General features: G+C 42.8%; 1 protein-coding gene across 4 annotated transcripts in view; it reads right to left on the bottom strand.

The window, feature by feature from the left end:
* Window positions 1-341: 341 nt before the first annotated feature.
* Window positions 342-24291, bottom strand: part of csul (protein arginine N-methyltransferase 5) — an 81242-nt gene continuing 57292 nt past the window's right edge. For all 4 annotated transcript variants that reach the window (XM_037422533.2, XM_037422534.2, XM_075892291.1 and 1 more), the window contains 6 exons: window positions 22505-22680; window positions 19891-20000; window positions 13252-13345; window positions 8839-8955; window positions 3732-3796; window positions 342-613 (listed from right to left, as the gene is read on the bottom strand). In XM_037422533.2, the coding sequence (XP_037278430.2) occupies window positions 461-613; window positions 3732-3796; window positions 8839-8955; window positions 13252-13345; window positions 19891-20000; window positions 22505-22680 (715 nt within the window). In that variant the 3' untranslated portion in view covers window positions 342-460. The remainder of the gene's footprint in view (window positions 614-3731; window positions 3797-8838; window positions 8956-13251; window positions 13346-19890; window positions 20001-22504; window positions 22681-24291) is intronic.

Below are 24291 nucleotides of genomic sequence, written 5' to 3'. Positions count from 1 at the left end.
CCGTGATATTTTCTATCTATAATTTGTACCTATAATCAAGTTGTTACTATGTACTAACTTTTGCCCCTCCCCTCTTCAGTGTAAGTTTGTACCTTGAGGGTATTTAAATTAAATAAATACATAGAACAGAGAAGGGACACAGTTAAGCTATAAAATATTCTATGATGAACATCCACTGACTTGCCCAACTCTCGATTCTTTTTCAATGTTTACAGGCTATGATGAGGGGCCGTGCAAGGTGTAATGGGGGCTTTGATTTCACTATAAAGAAAGCTTGTACAAACATGTCCAATTGTACTACAAATGTTTTAAAAGCAACGAAATAAAAATTTACAATACACTTTGGTTTTTCTCTTATCTTTATTTTAAAATTTTTTATTGTCAGGCACGACAGTGAAAAAAAAAATGAACCAATGTGCTGTTTTTCGCATTAACATAGAATACTAGGCTAGGAGATTAATCAAAGTCCTATGGTGTAAGAGCGACCAGATGGATTGTGCACAGCTCCAACTTCAGGCTCTGACACAAGCCATTCATACCACACTTTGCGTGCAGTCACACAACGCCAGAAGTGCACCTCTACAGTAGAACCCTTTTGCAGACGGACAGGCTCCTGTTAGAAGAAAGACACCATCATTATAGACGCCATCAATAACCTGCATAAAAGTTTTCAAATATTTCCTGAGAAATCAAGCTGTGCACCTAAAAAGATGCACCTTACTGACTGTGGCCCTCTAGTACTGCTCGTTATTTTTATTCATATGACTGTTATGCTGAAGATTACTGCTTTTTCATAAATGGCTGCTCAGTAAAAGCCTGACCCTGCCAAGCCCGCCGAATGGGCCCTCTACTTTACGTTGAAATTTGACCTTATAGCGGAAGTATACTTGCTGTTTGGTTCTATTTAAATAGAAGAGGCCACACTCATTTTTCTTCCTCTTTGAGATCTCGCAGAGCATACTGGCAGCCAAGACCAGCTGCTGCTACTCCATGTTACTGGTCACTCTGTCACCATGAATGCGATTAGGAAAACATGTCTGCAAGAACTGCAAGTAATTAAACGTTCCAACAACTGCAGCAGTTCCAATTTGTTTACCCAAGGTGCCTTGCGTGCCAAGACCACGATACGATTACGAGGCACACCATAATGGGGGAACTCCGGAATAATTTTGACCTCCTGGGAGTCTTCAAAAGTCCCCTTAAATCTAAGCTGATGAGTTTTCTTTGCATTACGCCCGAATCAAATCACTAAAATGTGATTTTATTTCAAAATAAGCACTTCCTTGACACAAGAGTAACACTTCGAGATTTCTGGACTGCGATTTCAACAATCAAAGTCAACTTGATAGTTGGCTTTAGCGCCCCTTAAAGCGATAGAATATAATACCTAGACATCCCAGAGCAGACTACTGCAACAATGCCTAAACCAATGTTGTGACCAAATAACCGAAGTGCACCGGGGTGTCCCAATAAACTCAAGATAAGATTCTAAATAGCCTCACAAACACCAGTGAACTTTTTATGTCCATGTTTACCTACATATTTACAGTGCAGACTGCCTTTGCAAAGGACCGCTTACAACGCAGTATTTTTCAAATCCCGATTACCCTATCATAGAGACCCATGTATATGCATACCGCTCATTGGGCAGTCCCAAAAATAAAAGGCCTGTTATAATGAAGTTGCCAGAAAATCTTCTAGCAAATGCAGTAGTGAGTGTGCTTCTCAAGGGCGGTGCACAGCCGAGTGAGAGAGGAGGTATTTATGGAGGGGATGCGGAGTAAACAAAGGGTGCAGGGAGGAAAAAAAAAATGACACCATCTCCCATGTGAGGATGCGAAGCAGCACTGGTGTTTCCATGTGTTTCCATTTGTATGTTTCCGTGCTTGTTTCGTTTGTGTGTGGTGTTGCGAATATGTTGTGTAACGCTTATGTTACCCTCCCTTCCATTTGTGGTTATTCCCGTGTGTGTGCCGCAGAGCGAACACCCAGCACTGCTAAGAGAGTGCAACGGAGCAAGCAAGTGGAGCATTATATACAAGCGCACAGCTGTGGCGGAGAGATAAATGAGAGAAGGGAAACGAAGCGGAGGCAGCGCTCTGCCACCTCGTCAACCCTACCTCCTCCCAGTCACGTGAGGAGAGGGGGAGAGTTGGTGCATGCGCAGTGAGGGTGGCTGTGCCACACTGGATTGAACTCCGCAATAAGCTGCTTCGCATTAAGAAAAAAGAATGCGGCAGCGCTGCGAGGGCTTGCTGAGTGAGGCAGGAACCGGCACCGTCGTGGCTCCGGCCTCTTGCCAGCCACGCATGCTCCACGTGGCACGTGATCGCGTCCTCATCAGGTGCGAGTTTCCTGTCGGGAAGAACTTAGTCGTTATCCCATTTGCTACAGATAGCGTGTTTACTGCCCCGACCGTAAATTTAAAAGTTTCATGGTTTTATGATGCGCCCTTTCACCCTTGATGCCATTGTGGGGACTTGCATAAACTTAGAAGGCTTTTGTCTATCTTTTGGCTGCAAAAGCAAACATTGTATCACCGGGTTGCTCCTGGTGCAGTGCTTGAGCGCGATATTTTTGATGCCAGATCTTCATGTCTTGGTCAAATTCCCGCTACAGCATGCCAAACTGCAGGCTAAGCGTAATTAGCGTTGTTGATTTTTCGTAGCGGTTGCAGGCGATCAAGGTTGCTTTGTCGTACAGGAATCAAGGAAACTTTTTGTGGCTGTTACCGTTGATCGAAACGATGACGCGGTGGAACGTGTAACAATCGAATGGCGGTTCGCGATTCGATTGCAATGTCTTTAATTCGGGTGCCCGCCTTTGAAACTGAACGATTGGTACCGTTCAATGCCCGAGATTTCGGTTATCATCGAACATAGTTTCTGTGTAATGCGCATGATCGAGGCGGGCTGAAAGGTGGTCAGTGAATTTCCATGATGGTGCTTTCCTTAGTCAGTCCCCCTCCCCCCCCTTTTCGTGTTCATTTTGTTGGCAACCCAGGTCTTCGGACATTAATTGCTTAACATTCCCTTACATAAACTGGATTAAGACAGTGTGTAGATTGTCAAAGCCCATTTTTAGACAGTGTCTAAATCTATTTTTGTAAGGGTTCGAAGATTTAAATGGTTTTGAGCACCACGCATCGCGAGCCTTGATTCTCAGACACACGAGGCTGCATGCTCAACATGTTTGACGCAACTGCGGCATTTCAAAAAGTCTGTTTTGCTTATAGCACACTACTGCTAATAGTACTGATATTCGCGACTTACGTAATAAGCGGTTTATGCTTAATAAAAATTTTGTGAATAATTTAATAATCCTTGAAATTCAGACATTTAATTCAGCATCACATAATAAAATGCAATGTTAAAAGAACTTTTGATTCATTACATCACTGCAATTAGTTCTTCTGTTGTAAAGTAGAGGTGCAATTGGTAAAGAAAAATAAAAAGTGAGTACAGAGAAGAATATTTCCTTTTTTGCCACAAATTTAAAAGTCATAAAAAGTGACCGCAAATGATCTAGCAGGTTAGATATTTTTCCGTCCAATATCTTCAAATGCGATGCAAAGCATGTAATGTGAAATGTTTTGTAATTAAAATTTTTTTTCCAGCCACACTAAATAGAATGCACTGCCTACAGGTTGCTATATTACCAAAGTCTAGAGCCTAAAATTCAAATAAGTCACAATTGTGTGATTGAAGTTTTAATGAGGAAACAGGTCCTACCTTGATGGGGAAAAATATGGGAAACCAGCTGAACATGCCAGGGGAATGAGAGTTTGGACAGATGCCTGAAGCAACAAAGGTGAGGAAAACAATCACTTTGCATGCAATATCAGTTTTGAAAACTGTACCACCTGTGGAGTTTAACAAAGGGCATAGTATTGTAAGGCACAGATACGAAAAACACTCTTCTCAACTAATCCACTGAATTATTCTTACACTACCATGTTTAAATTGCAAACACCAAATTGAAACGCCGGTCAGCCCTGATCAATACACACATTCTTTGAGAATACTACTGCATTTAATTCCCCAACCATAAATTCATTATCAGAATAGAAAATGGCAGTCAAGCTCCTAGTTTTTTTCAATTCGGCACCAAAAGCTTAGCACGCAAGTATCAGCACAATTCCATGAATTTTAAAAGCCTTTATTTTATATGTTACCTAAATTGGCTCAATAAAGTTTCCCCGATACCTGCCACGTTAATTTTCAGACTCCCTCAAAGTGCAATCACACGCACACAATTTCCGAGTGATAATAAAAAAAAACAGTTTTTCGTGTTGCGGAGGTGACCCATCGATGCCATGCCACCTGAGTCTGCCTGGTCAGAATACATCATTTGTCCACCAGAAGTTCATGATATGGCTTCCACCAATCACCCAGTGGCATGAATTCAGGAAAATTGTAAGGGGACACACTTTTGCAATGGCAGCAATTACTACTTTTAAATATTGCCTAATGGCAAAAGAATTAAACTCTACCCTTAAATTTCTCTATACTAACATCACTGTTAATACGTAATAAAAGGAAATAATGTTTTGAACAAATGTGACAAGTTTTAAGATTCAGCTTTGTCAGTAAGACATTGTTTGAAGGGCACTTCACCAGGCTGCAAATAAACAAGCTAGGGACATAAATCAGACAGTTGGGATTGATTGATATGTGGGGTTTAACGTCCAAAAACCACCATATGATTATCAGAGATGCCGTAGTGGAGGTATCTGAAAATTTTGACCACCTGGGATTCTTTAACATAGGATTCTTTAAGCCGCCGCAGCCCGGATTCGATCCCCCGACCTGCCGATCGGCAGCCGAGTACCTTAGCCACTAGACCACCACAGCGGGGCTCAAACAGTAGGGACTTCCCTCATGATTAAGAAACAATGGAAATCTTACAACAAAAAACATGCTCTTTTTTTTTTTGAAGAAATCTGCACGAGTGAGAGTCAGAAACACATGCACACACTTTGGACATTGCTGACCATGGCAAGAACTTTAGTCCATCAGCCAATGTAGAGTACACAATTCTGCTACTTGAAGTGTGCCACAAAACAATACAGGAAGAGAAGAAAGAAATCAAGTGAGGCTTGTCCCAAAATATGATGTGCGTCCTCAATTCTAGCACAATGGAAAGCACACGAAAGGTATGCCCCCTGCAGGTGCTAGCTGAGGCAAACGGGGAGTGTGTCTCTATTGAACATGCCTTTAACTTCCCAGCGGCATGATAAAGGGTCAGACCAAGCACTTCTGCACAGTTGTTTAAAAGCTCCCAATGCAGCAATCTGGGTTTTCTTGAGAAAAAAAATTATTCCATACTTTATAAATTTTAGAAGCAGACAAGCAGCACCTTTTCAGTAGCAGGCATCATGCAGTAAGCAAACTTAAAAACAAGCAACTGGCCAATTGTGTCTAATACAGTCGCCGACCGATAAATCGGACACCGATAATTCGGACATGCTCGGTAATTCGGACAGTCGCGCGGCACCGCCAATGGTCCAATAAAAGTAATATGTAAAGACGACCGATATTTCGGACAGCGGCCAGATCTACATTCGATAATTAGGACCCTGCCCGACTGTCGCGCACGCCGAATCGGCAGCCATTATCTCCTCCGGCACTCATACCATACAAAGTATGGCCTCAGAGATCAAAACGAAAGCTAATTGGTAATTTATGAGGCTTTATTTCGATCGCAACTATATGCCTCAGAGATTTCTGCTTAAAAATGCCGATCTTGGAGGCACGGCTCAACTGTCGGGGATTGTATCAACATCGCGATCATCCAACATTCCGGTTCCTGTATACCCTTCGCCACCCTCGCTGTGCGGCTATCGCCGCTATTCTGTCACATGTGTGTGCGGTACAGCGTTTTGCTGAATTCTGCGCGCGTTCTTATTTATTTTGAGACTTGCTTTATTTTATGTCCAGCTGTCTCACAAGATCTGAAGTTAAATGGCACCAACGGTGCCCTCACAGCCAGCGCCGAAGGCTGCGCCGACGAAACGCGGCAGATATACAACGCTAACCATGGCAAAGAAAGCAGCCATCATTCAGCAAGTGCTCAGTGGTCGTCCGCCAGTCGAAGTTGCTCGAGAGTTCAATATTTCGAAGCAAACCATATCGGACTACATGAAAAATAAGGACAAGATTTTAGGCGCGACGGAGACATCATCCGGAAGTGAACAAAAGAGGGTGCGCCAAGGTGTTCATCCGCAGTTGGAAGAAGCGTTGAGCATTTGGCTTAACGCTACCGTCGCTCAACGGGTTCCCGTTTCCGGCCACCTCTTGAAGCAAAAGGGCGAGACATTGGCACTTCGCCTTGGCATTGATGGATTTAAGTTCAGCGAAGGCTGGCTCCGAAACTTTAAAAAGCGGTACTACCTCGCTTTCAAAAAAATGTGCGGTGAGAGCGGTGCCGTGAATAGCACACTGGTAGCGAACTACCGCGGTGGAAAGTTGGTGGAGCTGCTTCGGCGCTACTCGGCTGACGGCACCTTCAACCTCAATGAAACCGGGCTTTTCTATAAGCTACTACCGGAGAAGACACTCGCACGTTCTGGAGAACCTTGCCACAGAGGTTCACTCAGCAAGGAACGAGTCACTGTCGTTGTCGGCTGCAACGCTTCTGGCACCGAAAAGCTCCCGCTGCTGGTAATCGGGAAATCGAAAAACCCTCGATGTTTTAAGGCGAAAAAAATCTGCCTGTCTGGTACGAAGCCAATACGAAGGCGTGGGTCACGCAGAAGCTGTTCGCAGAGTATGTCAGAAAATTGGACCGAAAGTTGGAATTGCAAAAGCGCAAGGTCCTTTTGTTCGTAGATAACTGTACTGCCCATGCGCCGATCAGCTGTCTGAAAGCCATCGAGCTAGAATACCCGCCGCCGAATATGACCAGTATTCTGCAACCTATGGACCAAGGTATCATCAAGAATTTGAAGGTGCTGTATCGTTGACGCATGCTGCAGCACGTGTTGCTCTGTTTAGAGAGCCAGATAAAATACAACGTTGATTTGATGTCAGCCGTGAGCATGCTTGCTGATGCCTGGAAGGCAGTGTCGGCAGGCACGATCAGCAACTGTTTCCGGCACGCAGGATTTAAGTTGCGTAGTGAGCCTGACACCGCCGACACTGCAGCCGAAGAACCCGACAATGCAACTGAAGAGCCGGACCTGCCGCACAGCGCATCGAGCTCAGGTGCGGACGTTATCGACGACCTGCAAGGCTGCAATGTGCCGATTCCCAACACTGTTACGTTTGAAGACTTTGCAAACGTCGACAGTGCAGTGTCGTCGTGTGCCGAATTGAATGACGACGACATAATTGAGCAGGTTCTGCAACCGTCAAACAGCGGTACTGACTCTGACGATGATGATGCGCCGTGTGCTCCAGAGCCGTCGCATGCGGACATGTCTCGAGCCCTCGCTGTTCTTTCGTCGTCGTACAGCGATCGTATCACACTGGCGGAGATACAGGCGGACTTGCTTGCACGTATGCGGAAGTGCTTGCAGCAACGCATTAACGACTTTTTTCGGCCACCGGTAGACTGAAGTGTCAATAAATGAATCTTTTTTTCCGACGCATTCGTTTTTTTCGTACTTTTGATAATTCAGACTTATTCGCATTCCCCGTGGAGTCCGAATCATCGGTCGTCGACTGTACACAAACCCATCGCAAGTATCCAGAAGTGACACCTTTCCAAAAGAACAAGCAATGCATACGAATAGTAACGGAATGTTATCCATCTAATGAGAATGAACTTGTATAGTAAAATATGAGTTTCTTTTTTTTTTAAGAAAGTTGTAAGCAAAATAATTTACTGCAGGTCACAGGAGGTCCACTATAAGGAATTATAATTAGTTTCAAACCGCTAGAAACCAAAGTGCGCTGATTCACTACTTCTATCTGGGCAACTTGAGGCATAAGATACAGTAAAAACTCGTTAAATTAAACTTGAAGGGGACTATAAGATTGTTCAAATTAGGTGACGCTCAAAATAGCAGGTGGGCACTAGAATGAATGGACAACGTGCCCCACAGGATGGCCAGAACTCAAAGAAGCCACCTTTGGACTCAGTATCACGAATTGGGTGCTCCTACACATTTGTAGCGGGCAATTTCGTAAATAAACTTTATGGAACTCCAACAGGGAACATAATTAATTGATCAGTAAGTGATACACCAGAAACAATCACCGACATGCTTTTATGTGAGCAGTGAGCCTAGTGTAGAAACACTATATGATGCTATTAATACTGTAAAACATGTTATTGCACATGACAGAATTAACACTAAATGCAATCAGTAATTCGCATTTGCTTGCGTTTCTTCAGTCGCGAATCCACGAGCACTATTTAGAGAGGCCAATCACCGTAACCAAAAAGAAGTATAAATATGAGCAGAGGCTTCTTCTCTCTCTATCCTTTGTAGCATTCTCAAAAGCTCCTGTGCAGCATCTCAGTTCTCATCTGCTGACAAATGCTGTAGTTTTGTTGTTTTGCCTCTGTACTGAATTTGGTTTGGTCTGTTTTTTTCAACACATTCTGGTCGACTTCTGCAAGGAGTAATAAAAACTAGGGGCACCCTGTTCGAATTAGCCATTGGGAATACCAGTGTATTCAAATTATCAGGAGCTTTTTCCTATTAAGGTACACAGGGCTGTGCAGAGACCAAGGTGTCAGTTTGAATTAAGTATAAATTTTAATTGACCGAGTTTGAATTGACGAAATTTTACTGTATAGATGTTTTGCTTCGTCACTTGGTGTTGTTCCCCTACAAGCAATTCCACAGTATTAGGTGACAAAAACAGAAAAGATGGAGAAATAGCTTACTCAGGGTGACATTTTTGTACAGCACTGTATCAAAATATCCTGCAAAACCATGCAAGATACTGGTGTTATCAATCTTGAAGCGCAAGGACTTGTACCGGCTGTTGTCAATCGGTTTGTCTGGAAAATAACCAAAAAAAATAAAGAATAAGCAAGTGAGGCCTACTCTCGTCTTCAATAAAACCAAGTGTGTTTGTTTTTGCATGAGCAACCACTAAAGCTTATCACATTTAGCTAGATGCACAGTATAAAAACTACGTAATCTGGTGAACACAAGTATATCCCCTTCAGGCACAAATTATGATACACTGTTCAGTATTGCATCAAATCCAAGTAACATTATTCCAAGGCATCCAATAGCACATTTTAAGAAAGAAAATTAAGTAATGCGCTGTTTTGTGTGGCTTTCTGTAATTAATTGCAATTAGCATGAAGTCAAACATTTCATTATTATGCTGTCAGTTATGCTGTCAGCTATAAAGAGTGAAATAATAGGGTTCAAATGTGTGTAGAGTTATTTTTCGGTGGCATTCACATTGAGAAAAAAACAAAGCAATACTTTTCACTGTGGTTACACAATGCAGCACGTCAAACGACCTGTTGAACACCGTAGTGCTCTGACCAAAGTCATCGGCTACAGCCATACGCAGCACACTGAGGTTAAGTCGGGGCATAATGACTGCATGAAGCATTCGATACATTTAATGAGCAATTTATCTTGATGTCTCTTAGCAACCAGTTTGCTGAATGAAGAATTGAGTGCTAGTATAGAACAAATCAAAAGTAAGTAGTAACAAGTCCATGAGGAATATAAAATTTATCGTATCAGAGAGCACAGATATAGAGCACTGTGTTACAAATCACACTTAAGTCCCCGATGTTCAAAAAGTATAGCAAAATAGCACATATTTGGTGTTGAAAGTTAAGCTATATGATTTTCTAAAAAAAAAAATAAACCCTGGAAAGAACATAAAAACCACATTTACAGATGACTAATATATCCAGGGGGACACAAAGCGAGGCAATAATTGTTGCTATCAGCCTCCAAATTAACTAACATTTAATAACTAGCTCTTTAGTGACTCTAGCAAACATATTTATTTATTTATTTACAATACTGCCAGTCTCTTACGAGACCAAAGCAGGAGGGCATGAGTATCAAAATACAATGAATGCTAAGTACTTTCTTACAGGCGGCATACAGAACTGTAGTTATTTTAAAATTAGTAATAATAATCCTAGTTACATAGAAACATTAGACATAGGTATTTATGCACTCCAAATATTCACACTTCGCAAGCAGCAAACTAAATCTCTGCTGCATAAAAAAAATCAATACAGTTTTATACAGAGAAGGCATTGTGTAAACTTATACATCCAAATAAATACTACTGGAAAACAATATTGGAGGTCATGGTTGAAGAAAGCCGTTGTCTCAAAGTATACTCTCAATTTTTGAAGTGAATTCTGCCAGTGATGTTACGTTAGTAATGGAGGGATCTAACCTATTCCATTCGCTGATTGACAGGGGGAAAAAGGATTGCTTGAAACAGTCGTTGTTGGAAGAGTATTCTTTGATAGTGTATGCATGTTTATGTCGTAGTGTTCGTGATTCTGCCAAAGATATGTACCTGGATGCATCGATCCGGCTGTGGTTATGCAGAATGTGGTGTAAAAATTTGAGACGCGCGATTTTTGCTCTTGTTGCAAGAGTGGGTAGACCGGAGGTTTCTAAAAGGTGTGTGGGTGAGTCGGTGCGTTTGTACTTATTATGTATAAACCTAATGGCCTTCCTTTGAACCCGTTCAACTTTTGCTATATTAGTAACACCTTGCGGGAACCACACAGTGTTAGCGTACTCCAAGATTGGTCGCACGAATGTGGTGTAAGTTAGGAGCCTAGTATCTGTCGGCGCGAAGGGTAAACGCCTTCGTAGAAAAAACAGTTTACGCAAAGCCGATGCTGTAACATTGTTAATGTGCGCATCCCATCTCAATTCGGAAGTCAAGGTGACGCCAAGATACTTCTGCTGCGTAACTCTTTGTAAAGGTACGCCGTTAATTGTATAGGTAAAGTCGGAGGGTTCTTTTTTCCTAGTTACCGTCATGCAAACTGTTTTTGTTAGGTTAATTAACATTTGCCACTGCTCACACCAGTGAGCAATCTTACTCAATGAATTATTTAAAGATAAATGATCATCCGAACTGTTAATTGCTCTATAAATAATGCAGTCGTCTGCGAAAAGTTTAATTTTGCAGTCTATGTTATCAGTGATGTCATTTATGTAAATTAGAAATAATAATGGCCCTAGGACGGAGCCTTGGGGAACACCTGACTTAACTGGGGCTGTCCCCGACGATACTCCTTCAAAAACCACGAACTGTGACCGGTTTATAAGAAAGTCTCTTACCCAGTTCGTAATTTCCCCATCCCCAATAATGTTCTGCAATTTCGAAATCAGTTTAGTATGACACACTCGATCGAACGCTTTTGCTAAATCAAGTAGAATTACGTCAGTTTGGCCACGGTTGTTTATACTGAGTGCAAGGTCGTGGACAACCTCGGTAAGCTGCGTGATTGTTGATAAACCTTTCCGGAAGCCATGTTGATGGGGGGACAGGAGATTGTTGTTTTCTAGAAAAATAGTTAAATGCTTAGCGATTATATGCTCTAGTATCTTACATGACGTACTGGTGAGGGATATAGGTCTAAAATTGGAAGGAACAGCAGTATCTCCGGTTTTGTGTATGGGTATCACCTTTGCTACTTTCCATTCTGATGGCAGTTTTGCTGTTTCTATTGATTTGCGATAAATTATGCCGAGGTATTTACTACACGGTTCTGCGTATCGAAAAAGAAATTCATTTGCAATATCATCGGGGCCACTGGCTTTCTTCGTGTCTAGATTCAAAAGTAGGTTAAGAATCCCGGGGTCGCTTATAACTAATGGTTCAATGGGAATTCGAGCTGTGGGCAAGGCCGCAGGAGTGGTGCCATTGTCATCAGTAAAGACAGATTGAAAATAATCATTGAAAATATTGGCCTGGTTTGTTTTATCGCTATCGCTTAAACACGTCTTTGTTTCAGCGGCAGAGCGAAAATGTTTCCAGAATCGTTGAGGGTTGTTTTTTATGTAACACGGAATCGTTGTAGTAAAATATTGCCTTTTGGCGAAGCTAGCTTTTTGTTTGAAGTCTGTAATAGCACGTGCTAGGTTAGATACGGTTACTGGATTCTTGCCTTTCTTTTTGATTGCTTGGCGTAGCCTCTTAACTTTTCGCTTTGCGTGTAAAACTTCGCGGGTTATCCAAGGATTATGTTTTTTTTGCCTTTTTGTTTTCAGTGGGACAAAGTGGGTAACGCAGAACACAACGATAGTCTTGAAACACGACCATAGATGATTTACATCAGTCGTTGGATGTATAGCAAGGTTTGAAAAGTTTTCAAATTCGTGAGCTAAGTAGGTTACAATGCTGGCATCATCACCTTTAGGAAAATTTCGTACAGTAGTTACTGATGAACGTGGTGTTATGTCATATCCAAGTTGGAGCTGACAGATTGGTATGCGGTGATCTGATATCCCCGGAATCACATTGACGACTGATTTATTTAACGGGAACTGGCCACTAATCAATATAAGGTCGAGTACGCTTTTTGTTTGATCTTTTATACGTGTTGGCGCAAGCACGACTTGTTGTAGATTGAAATTTAAAATTAAAATATTAGTATTAAAAAGTTGGAGACAGTCACGTTTGTACAGTTCCATTTGAAAGAATTCTTCTAGCATGTCTGCACTGCAAGATATCCAGCTGCAAAGCTTAATTGCAGTTGTCATGATTGCGCATGCAGGGCGGTGAGGATTAGCTTGATGTTCCTCCCCAATGCGACGAACAATCATTGCTTGTAAGGGGAAGCCAGCTGTTAGTAAAAGGGTAGCCATAATCACTATTGCCTGTGCCTATCTTTAATCTTTAATCTGACCCATTGTCAAATTAAAGAAGGCACACAACTGTCATGGCACATCAGGGAGGGAGCTTTGCACCAGTGCTCACTGCTTTGCATGCGTGATCATGCAAACCGCAAAAAAAACTTTTAAACATGCTAGTACGATTCTTCTAAGTAGAACTGTGTAATGCGGCTGCCTTAAACTTTTCAACACAAACATGCCCCCTTGACGAATTCACTGAAAAGTTAATTACTAAATCATAATTAATTGGGTAGCTGGATGCAATATTTATTGTCTTACTTTGTATTCCCCTGGATATATCAGTCAACTGCAAATGTGGTTTTCATATTACTTCCACAGCTGAATTTTTTAAAAATCATAAAGCTTAACTTTGAACACCTTATACTAGTGTCTCAACGTTTTAAAGCATGCGGTATAGTTACACCTAAAAAAAAAGAGACAAGACCGACCTTTGTTTGGATGGACAAAAGTGAACAAGGGCTGATGTTCTGATAGCTGAGTCACATTATGAAGACGCACCACGTAAGGCACTTCATAAGGAGTCTGTGAACAAAATCCATTGAAAAGAAATGGCACTTATTCAATAAAGTTGCACAAATCCACACAGAGAACATGTTTGTTTATACTATATGTAGTCACGAATTCATACTCTAAAAGAAAATATGAAGCATCAAATACAGATGCATTCACAATGTCAACCTTAGTACCACACTACTAAGCAAAGGCTCTGAATAGCACAAGAAAGAAGAAAACGAAAAAAAACATCACTAACTTCCAACCAAAATTATTTGCAGAAACAGCGACTAACAGATCATTTGACTGATGCTGCCCAGCAAGTTCCGTGCAACCCGACTTACGATAAGCAAGAAATATAGCAGATATTACGTACTTACACAAAGCACCTCATCATTTCAAAAAGCTAGGCTAACATTCTAAAGCCAAAGTATTTATGTTTTTTTCCTGCCTCTTACAAGTTTATTAAGCTGCGTCATTTGAATCCCTTTGGTCAAAGAAGGTTTGTGCAATAAATAACATAGAGCTTATTTTTTCAGGTGCATGTACAATATTGTGTATAAGATGCAACACCCACCCAGTTATGTGATGAGCAGTATACATGTCACAGCGACGTAGCCAGAAATATTTTGGGGGGGTTTTATATGCTGCCCATGAAAAAATAAAACAAAAGAGAGCATGTAACCAAATAATATCTAGTAACTTTCCGACTGAAAATGCAAATGAGTCAGTGCGTTTCTAAATTGCTGGAACACGAAAAGAAGAGCCACTGCTTGCAATGCAGCACGAAAATGACATGCAAGGAAAAAGAGCATTATTAAAATATGACCTAGCCTATACAAGAAACTTTTGAGAAAGCAGGAAAAAAAGTCTATGCGTGTGTTCAGGCTGTGGCGAAAGGATGAAAAAGCACATCAGACAAGGACATCTGGGTGTGCCATTCGCGAATGTAAGTAATCGCTAAGCAGTAAGTTTCGAAATGGCTGGAACAGAAAGCAGCAACGACCCAAGAGAAGCTACAGCAGCAGTGCTAATGACAGACAGGAGGCGAGTAAAATTTCAATGCATTCCTTAAGCAGCACATGTTAATGGATAATTGGTTAGTATGTTTCGTCACAGCTGCCCTTGCGGTGTTCTGGGAGTATGCACTAATGTTTCATTTTCGGACAGCTCTCGATGTAATGGGCCAAACATAAATATGAACGAGCGAATACATACGCCATTGTCAAACTGCACTTTAGGTGCGCGCATTATAGTGTTTGAAATGGCTCAAGTTTCTTCGCCGTGATTGTTTAAGTTTCACATAACTCTACAATCGCTAGCAGATCATCTAGTTCGGCTCAGAACGTCGCAATACAATGATTATGAAATGAGGGAAGCAGGAACAAGGACGCCTGTGTTGATTCATGTCGCCGTCGTAGTCAAAAGATTGTCTCTGGTCATTGTGCAGGATAACAAATGAATGTACGACAGATAAGCTTTCATGTAGAAGCAACACAAAGAGAAAATGAAAATAAACATTTGCCCATCTGGAATCACAGCATGAAGTAAGTTCGCTTTGGTGCGAGCAGCCGCTACTGGAAATACACCAAAAGTGTGCCCGTTTTTTGGTGACATAGTTATCGTTTTTTTTTTTTTTTAAAGAGGCATCACGGTAAGTGCGCATGTTTAGGTAATGACCTGGCTTCAACGATTTCGGGTCCATTATTCTTAACATTCAGGCTGACACAAAAATAAATAAATAAATAAACTAAAAAGTGCTGTTGTCATGAAAATGCGCCAGTTATCGTCACAAAATTGATTATGTCGAGAAATGTGTGCCACCAAAAAAAAGCTAAAGACACGTCCCTGAGCCAAAGAGCACTTATGTCATGTGGGCCTTTCTTCCATGCCATTTTGAAAGTACCGTAATTACTCGAATCTAACGCACACAATTTTTCCGGTTAAGCGAGTTCATAACTCGCATGCCCGTTAGAATCGAGTACGAACAAAAAAATTACGGTCAATCTATTGCCATCGGCAAATCTAAAATGGCCGCCCCCTACGTGCATCGGCATGGCGCGTCGGCCATTTCTGCCTATGTGTTTTCCATGTGCAGCACTTCGTACGTGTGCTGAGGAGTTCGTCATCTAGTAGTGCATTAGCATCGACGGCGTGGAAAGGCCGACTCCAAAAACTCGAGTGCACCACGATGCCGCTTTTAAAAGAAAAGTCATCGCATGTGCAGAAACGGACGGAAATCGGGCCGCATCGCGGTCATTCGGAGTTCCCAAAACGTGCGTGCGGGACCGGCGGAAACAAAAGCAGAAGATTGTCAACAGCAAAGCTTCACGCAAAGGCTTCAGTGGACCATGGCGGGGTCGGTTTCCGCAAATTAAAGAGCTGCTTGGCGAGTATGTGCTTGAGCAGCGAGCGGCACAGCGGCCCGTGACGACAGAACTGCTCCAAGTACGGGCTATGCAATTAGCCTTAGAAAAAGGTCTAATGCGGAGCCAGTTTAAAGCGAGCAGGTGCTGGCTAACTAACTAACTTGCGGCACAACAACGGCTACCTACTTGGGCAAATCGGGAATGCCGATCAGACGCCTCTTTACTTCGACATGCCTGGCACCACAACCGTCGAGAAGAAGGGGGCGAAGCAAGTTCGCGTGCTGACATCGGTCCACGGTAAAACTACAGTGACGGCAATGCTCTGTTACACGTCAGATGGGCACAAGCTTCGCCCGTACCTCATATTTAAATGGAAGACGCTCCCGAAAAGAGTCGTTTTTTCGAGTGGTGTGATCGTGCGGGCCAGCGAGAAAAATGGGTGCGCATTGCAATCGATGTCTTCATTTTTTTTTTTTTTTTCGCGGTGGAAATCGGGTGCGCGTTACAATCGAGGGCGCGGTAGAATCGAGTAAATACGGTACTCATTCAATAATCTTAAAATTGCACGCATTTAGATTTCGGTAATCGCAGGAATCGTAACTTGTGTGCTGTTGCAAAGCAACTCGGGATGTTGGAGCTACAACAGAAGAATTTTGGGCAAAACATTTTCTGGATTAACCATCAGCTCTGACATCGCTTCTCTTTGCTGCAGATTAAATTCACTGGCAACCCACCAGAATCAAAAAGGCCACAAGGACAGACACCACATAGAATATTTGTCGGAGGAAAAGGCCTGTGACCCAAGGAAAGTCATTTCGAAGGAAAGTGCACCTCGCATGTCTCGGCTGCCAGCCTTTTGTGCTTTAATCGCAGCCAAACACATCGCTGTGGTAGCCTGTTGACGTGTTCTCGAACAATATTTCGATTTTCGGCAGCCCAACTACTTTAGCACATAAAAAAAGAAAAAAATAAAACACATTGACCTCTCTCGGGCCGCGCATGCAGAATGCGCCAATCCCACACACCAGTGACAGTGGCTTAGTGGTCGGTGGAGAGAGAGAGTGACTAAAATACACTGGTTTGAGGCTATGCTCCTCCTCTCCATGAAAACGGTCTATATAGAAAGAGTAGAACCAACTTAAACGAGCCTGTGCCAGGCACTGGGCTCTAAAGGCATGCCGCAAGGAGCGGTGGTATCTCCGCTTCTCTTTAACATCGCTATATCCAAGTTGTCCACACTGCTATCTAACGTGAAGGGCATCAGCCATACGCTTTACGCTGATGATATTACCATCTGGTTTTTCGGAGGTAGCGAAGGGGAAGTCGAGACTGCACTCCAGGAAGCCATCGATCAGACAGAGCTCTTCCTTGCTGGCACAGGGCTGAGGTGCTCCTCGAGCAAATCGGAGCTGTTTTTATACAGGCCCATTAGAAAAAGAGCCAGGCCAAAAAACTGGAAGCCTTTATCAGAGGTAGACATTGTCCTTCACACCGGAAGTGGCGCCCCCATTCCGAGTGTGGATGCTATTAGAGTGCTGGGCATGATTATAGAGTCGCACGCGTACAACGGACAAACCATCGCTAAGATTTCAACCAAAACCGAGAACATGATCAGGTTAATTAATAGGGTTTCGAACAGAAGGGGGGGACTCGGAGAGGACAATGTACTGAGGCTCTTTCATGCATTCCTCATGAGTCACATAACGTACGTTGCTGCAATGCACTCTTGGTATGGATTCGAAAAGAAGAAGTTAGAAACTCTGATCAAAAAAAGCGTAAAGAGGGTGTTGGGCATTCCCGTGCGAACAACCACTGTAGGCTTATGCAGCTAGGAGTTCATAACACCCTAGATGAGATCACTGAAGCCCAAAAGACTGCACAGCTAATGTGCCTGTCATCTACGCCGGCTGGTAGGAAGATTCTGTCCATCCTAGGCCTCAGTCCAGCGCTCGTAGAGGATCACCGTTTTCAACTACTGAATGAACAGCGCACTGCCATCCAGGTCTCTCCGTTCCCGCGAAACATCCATCCTCAGCAAAACGTAGGAAGGCGCTGAGCTAGGGCCATCACACTTCTGAAGAACATCAGGAACGATCCTCATTCAGTGTGTTTTGTCGATGCCGCTCAGTACGGTCGCTCAGATAGGTTGTCTGTTATTTCCGTCAATCATATGGGTTCAATTATCAATGCTGCGTCAGTTAGGGGCTCAACTCCCTCAAGAGCCGAACAGTTGGCTGTAGCCCTTGCCCTTTTGGATGACAGTAGATCGCAAATCTTCACTGACTCAAGGTCAGCAGTCAAGGCTTTCGCCTCTGGTTCTGTCTGTACTGATGTATTTGAACTACTTGAAAATAGGACACTTTCTCCACATACCATTACCTGGTTTCCCGCACATCTCAAACCACTACTGAACTCTCAAGTAAACCTGAATGACACAGCTCACTCCCGGGCGCGCACACTAACCCTCCGCCCTGGGGAGGACGTAGGTCCGCAGGTTGGCAGTGAGATGTTCAGGGACGCTTTACTTACATTCAGTGAGGTGGCTAAACACTACCAGTTGAGTAGGCGGTCATTTGCGCCTCCACACAACAAGTTGTCAAGACCTCAGGCCATCACGTTTAGAATGCTCCAGACCAGGTCCTATCCAAGCCTATTTTTCCTCAGCATAGTCTCCTCAGAAGCTTTTGACTCTACTTGTCCTGATTGTGGTGAGGTTAGTGACTTAGCACATATGCTCTGGCAGTGCCCCTCGCTACGGGGCCCAAGTCGGCTCACAGAAGAAGACTGGGACTCTGCCTTACGAAGTTCAGAGTTGCTACCACAACTACGGGCTGTCCAGAGAGCCCACGATGCGGCGGTGAGGCTAGGCCTTTCCGTTCCTCTGTGGGAGCGGCCCGCGACGTTTCTCTAAAGGAGCAGCGTTTCTCAGGACCCAATAAAGTTCCTTGTCTGTCTGTCTGCGGCTGTTGCTTGTAATCCATGCCCTTTTTGTTTTGTTCATTTTTTTTGTAACACAGGCGACACATTCGGCCATAACTGGTGGCAAGTTGATGGAAAGATGGAGAACAGTTCCTGGAATGACTATTTAATTTTCATTTTTACATTTCAATGTATCAATGCAGTGTCTAATTAGCGTGGGCAGAAAAAAATAATTCCACAAGGCTGAGGAGAGGGAAGTATAGATATAGTTAGAAAAATTTCGGGAGGCGCGATCTAACACTATAATACCCTTTTTGGCTATGTCCGCAATAGGTCAAGCAGTTTGCTATCCAAATGGCTGCCTCCATGAGCATTGGAAATAATGTGGAAAATGCACATTGTGGTTGGCTCATGCTCCATTGCCTAAGCTACAGTTGAAGGCCTTCTTTTTATGCTTGTACAGTATGGTCCACTGTTAAATGGAACACTCAAATGAACACCATTCATATTGTTACATATGTACTATAAGAAAACAATCTTGATGCCCATCACTAATCTGTCCAGAGTAACCAGAACTGTCAATCTCCAGTAGTTTCATACAAATCTAACCCACTGTTTTTCTGTAAGTAAGGGAGCGAGATCCAAACATACTGAGCACGCAGGTGTTCCCTTAGAAGTGGGCCCGTCTGTAGAGTTTCTAACCCTTGTAAATAGCCGACTCTAAAAATAATTGAAGCGATTTTCAATATCTATTTAATTGTGTTAGTAAGTTGCAAGTGTTTCTGGCTGATAATGAGATTGAGTTCCCTAAAGAGGTGATGTGCAGTGTTAATGTCATGTGATGTGACTGAAAGATATATTAGTCACCGCTTCCACAAACCAAGTTTGTCTGTGCTACAGTAGGAAGTATTCGTTTACTTGTTTTCTTCTCGCTTTCTCGTGCCATTCAAAAGCTCTACTTACAATGGCATAGTACCGACAAGCTCAAACCGCCATGACTGGTGCTTCCTAAAACACTAAGTGAAGAATTTGAAGGGCCCTGAAGGAATGTAGTATATGGCCTACGCCTAATGGTGTCCCACTCTGCATTGCAAGAAAACAAGCATAGCACATAGGCTGCTTATTAATGACCATGTTTGCAAGGCACGAAATTGCTGCGGGATTCTAAAGGAGAAATAAGACCATGAGCCCTTACTTATAAGAGAGCTGTGCTTCTCGGGAAAGAGTCATGCATCATATATGTACAAAATACAGCTGTTTTCACTAGAAAACATGCAGAATGCTCACCAGAGGATGCTTGTCCTTTTCTCTTAATGCTGCAACTTCTGTGATAAGCTTGTAAGACTGAAGAGGTGCTAGGTAAGACGTATACTGGCAAGGTATACTGATGCCATCATCTGATAAGAAGAATTGAAGTGCAGAACAATATTTAAAATAAGTAGATGTGATATGCAGCAAAAGTTTGCAATTCTGAACAGGGAAGTGTTAATTTAGCTGGACTATGAGAATGACAGCTTATGGTATAAAAATTTGCAATAATCTCATTCTTTTGAACAACATCAGGAAAAGTGGAAAATCTTGGTAGATGAAAATGTCATTGTGCAGTCTGAGCCTATGGCATGAGCTTGAAAAAGTCACAGTTTCGCCGCAAGGGCGAAGCCATGAATGCAATAGCATCGAATAGGAATGTCACACAAAAGACAAGCACATCGAAAGATTCAGCGCACTGCTCATGCACAAAGAATGCACACGGGATGAGCGCGAGCGAACAATGTTCACAGCTCGACATTTAACGAGCTGCTCAAACACAAAGGACATATAAAGTGTACGCACAGGTATACAGAGGACTTTTAGAAGTGGCTGATGTTGTTTCATGAGCATGAAAAAATGCGCTGGTGGATTGAGGCTGTCCAATGCAGAAGATAAGCAAGCATGCTTTCATTATGGCAGTGTTAGAACAATTATTGTTCTTTAATTGTTCATTTATGACGCAACGTCTTCAGCGAACGCTACTATTTTTACACTTGGTCGCCTCACCTGCATTCTGAACACGACATTATTGTTGACCAATCAGACGCGATGCCTCTCTTGAAAAGAGAATGGTGTGAAGTGCAAATCCAGAGAATGTGGAGCAAGTGACGGCTCCTTAACAAAAGTGCCGTGTACAATAATCAAACGTGTGCTGCACAGCATCGGCTGCATCCTACCTATTGATGACACAGGAATGCGATGATCGGTACAGAATGTTCACTGTGGGCTCGCCTCAACTATATGCATGTTCGTTGTACAGCTGTACAACATGGCACGTGCAAGCATTGAAGGCTTTTGACAGGAAATTTAACCTTTTTTTTAATTTCTCGTAACGTGACTTCATGCTAACAGGAAACACCTAACAGTAAGCTCTGATGTCTCTTACTAATGCTCATTTGCATCACGCAAGCTGTTATTAGTGAGGCCATAGGCATGTTCGCATGAGGAGGGGAGAAGGCAGGGGGCAGACGCCTCCCCTTTCCATTCACCCAGGAGAGAGGGGCGCAAAGGCAGAGGGGGGGGGGGGGGGCAGTCTGCGGTAAACATTTTCCTCTCCGTCCTAATGGGAACTTTGTGCACGCCAATGAGTGAAGCCAATTAAGAAATTTTCGCATTTTATTTTCTTTATTCTTGTCGGTGGTGTAAGAGCTGGCCCCGCTGCACGAGATATTCTTAACACTACTGCGTAATATCACGTAACTGATTGATATGTGTAGTGCTACGTCCCAAAACCGCCACATAATTAAGTGAGACGACATAGTGGAGGGCTCCAGAAATTTCGACCACTTCAAGTTCTTTAATGTGCACCCAAGTCTGAGCGCACGGGCCTATAGCATTTTGGCTTCCATCAAAAATGCAGCCACTGCAGCCGAGATAAGATTCCGCGACCTGCAGGTCAGCTGCTGAGTACCTTAGCCACTAGACCATCGCATAACTAATCATGTGATTGTACCCACTAAAAGCACACAAGGTTACGTAATTACTAATCACGTGACATGTTCTGGCAAGAATCAAGTACTTAGTGTTCCTACCCACGTGCCATGTTCCTGCCACGTAAAACCTAACGCCCTTTTGCAACACTTAGAAATACGATGCAAAATCTGGCAAAAACATAGCCGAGCTACTTTGACAAGGTATAGGTGACCACCAACACCGCGGTGGCTCTATCTTGTGCCAGTAGTGCGAGCCGCCCCTCATATTTTTGCTCAAATTCATCCTGCTGGTTTCAACACTCACCCACACTCACCCTTTGCTTAGCCGCACCTCGGAAAACCATGCACCGGTGCGACAGTGCTCCCTCAATATCTACTATATAAATACATAGTGTGCCAACAAAGCTGGTGTGTAGAGAAAAAAACATCTGTTCAAGTGTCAAAGCATGCAGGCATCAATGATTGGGACGCTATTAAAAAGCGTCATATTTAAGATGAGCTCCACTTTGTAGGGAAGCTTAACGTTCAGTTTTAGAAAACACTTGGCTTGTATGGTGACAATATCGTCCCATACAGCAGTGACATCGGACATATGTCCACTGCTATAAAGTGCGGCTCTTTTGTGCACGCTATCACCGCAAATTTAATTATTTGGGATGCGCAAAAACGGCAAATCACACGCGCACTTCCGCTATGCTTGCACTGAAAGGAGGCGTCTGCTATGCGGCTCTCGGTGGTGCCCCTATAAGAGCAGTGCATCACGTATAAACACCAGCTGTCATGATAAAATGTAAGAAGACTCCCTCTTACGAGAGATAACGATTCGATACTGTCATATTCTTGTACCATACCACAATGGTTTTTTCAACTGTACAAGAATGCACAATTCTTGGGATTTACTCACAAAATACAGTATGTAATAAATAGGGAGACCTCACCTTTCAAGAAACGCTGTGCACCATCCAAACATTCTGGAGAAAGCTCGTTGTCTCCAAATGAGCCCAGCAGTTCCGAGACAAGAATATCTGCTTTCTCAGGAGCCTCAAAATCACGCATATCACATGACACCACAGTCACTTGGTCCTTCCACGACTCGGCCTTCAGCGAAAGCAACCTTCACGCACATGAGACAGGAGGGTTTTTTTTTTTTTCACTGTGCAAAAACTTTTTTTAGATTGTACTTACCACCTAATACGCCCTTGCCTTTTTTTCTTTGTTTTGTTTTTTTAATCAATAGCTAGCCTTACCCCTATTGGTACTTGTAGCTTATGCTTAAGAATGCATGCTTAAGAAAGAACATACACAGCAAAATGGTGTACCAAGGTAGGTCACCATCTTTAAAACACGTTTTGTGAGAGGAAAAAAACACAGATTTTTTTTTTTAACAGTGGAATCTCATTGATACAATTTTCATGGGCAAAGGAAAATAATGCATATAATGCAAAAATTGCATTAACCAAGGAGGTTTAAAACATGAACAAGATATGCATAATCCATAAGCAACTAATTTTGTAGAGTAGAAATAGGAGGGTAGTTTGCGCTACACTTTCTTTTTCAAGGTCAACAAATAAGTTCTTTTGGTGGCCCAGTACATTGCCTGGCGCATCATCTTAATTAATGGACGCAGCAGCCGTGCTAGCAGCGATATTTGCACACCAAAACGCGCACTGCTACAGCCTCAGTGGCCCCTGCAATGTGGGAATTGCGGCTCATTGAAACACAGTTTGATTTAAGGTTTACCAAAGAATAAACATGGTCTCCAAAAGAACAAAAGCGGCAATGGAGGCCCTATATGTGCAGAAATTCAGAAAATGGTTTCTTGCCGTTGTGTTGGATTTCCAATTGCACAGTTCCTGCTCAACTGTCCCCCCCTCTCCCTTTTTATCTATCAAAATAAATGACACCACTACAACAAAGCTGCTTCTTGTGCACCTACACAAGAAACAATATTTTATTTCTTTACAAAAAACAAATGCAAACATTGCTTCATGGCACTCGCTTTCACACGGGCTTAATCCACTGGCATATTTACGTAATAATGGAACTTGCAGAGGAGCACAGCAATAATTATACATTATTTTCCTACACTGCTGCATCAAGTATACCAAGACTTGTCATATCTTTCATTGAAAGCTTTATATGACTATATAACCTTTTTCCTACAACACTATTTCCATAATAACATCGCAAGCCTTGGACGTTCATGCGAAAAGCTGCATGCTGAATGCATTTATGAAACCGACACCAAGATCGCTCGCAAATGAACTAGAGGCATAGTAACACACGTGCAGAAGCTCCGTCCATGTAGCTTTGGCTGTGCTGCCACAGAAAGTTGTCGCCAGATATAGAGTATAGATGTGGCGATGATGGTGGTTAAGTGCACAAGTTAATGTCCTTGAAGGAACACAAAAGTCAAATACTAACAATTTACGTCAGAGTGCAAGCTCAATGTATGACAACACCTAAAACGACAATATTATCAACAACAGTGCCCTACTTACCAAGAAATTAAGGTAAATGCACAAGAACACAAGCGTTACAGTAGGACATTTTCAAAATGATCCCGATGACAACAGACGGACCACCTATAATTAATCACTAGTAATCCATCTAACTGCACTAAATAAAAAGACTTTTCCGTGCATCAAGAGACGCAATAAAATGCTGCTTGTTCGTTTCTGTTTCATTTATGAAAAAAAGAACCGCCGGACATTACTATGGGGAA

The sequence above is a fragment of the Rhipicephalus microplus genome, chromosome 4 (assembly GCF_043290135.1).
Source record: "Rhipicephalus microplus isolate Deutch F79 chromosome 4, USDA_Rmic, whole genome shotgun sequence".
Taxonomy (NCBI): Eukaryota; Metazoa; Arthropoda; class Arachnida; order Ixodida; family Ixodidae; genus Rhipicephalus; species Rhipicephalus microplus.
This window is presented reverse-complemented; position numbering and strand designations above follow the sequence as displayed.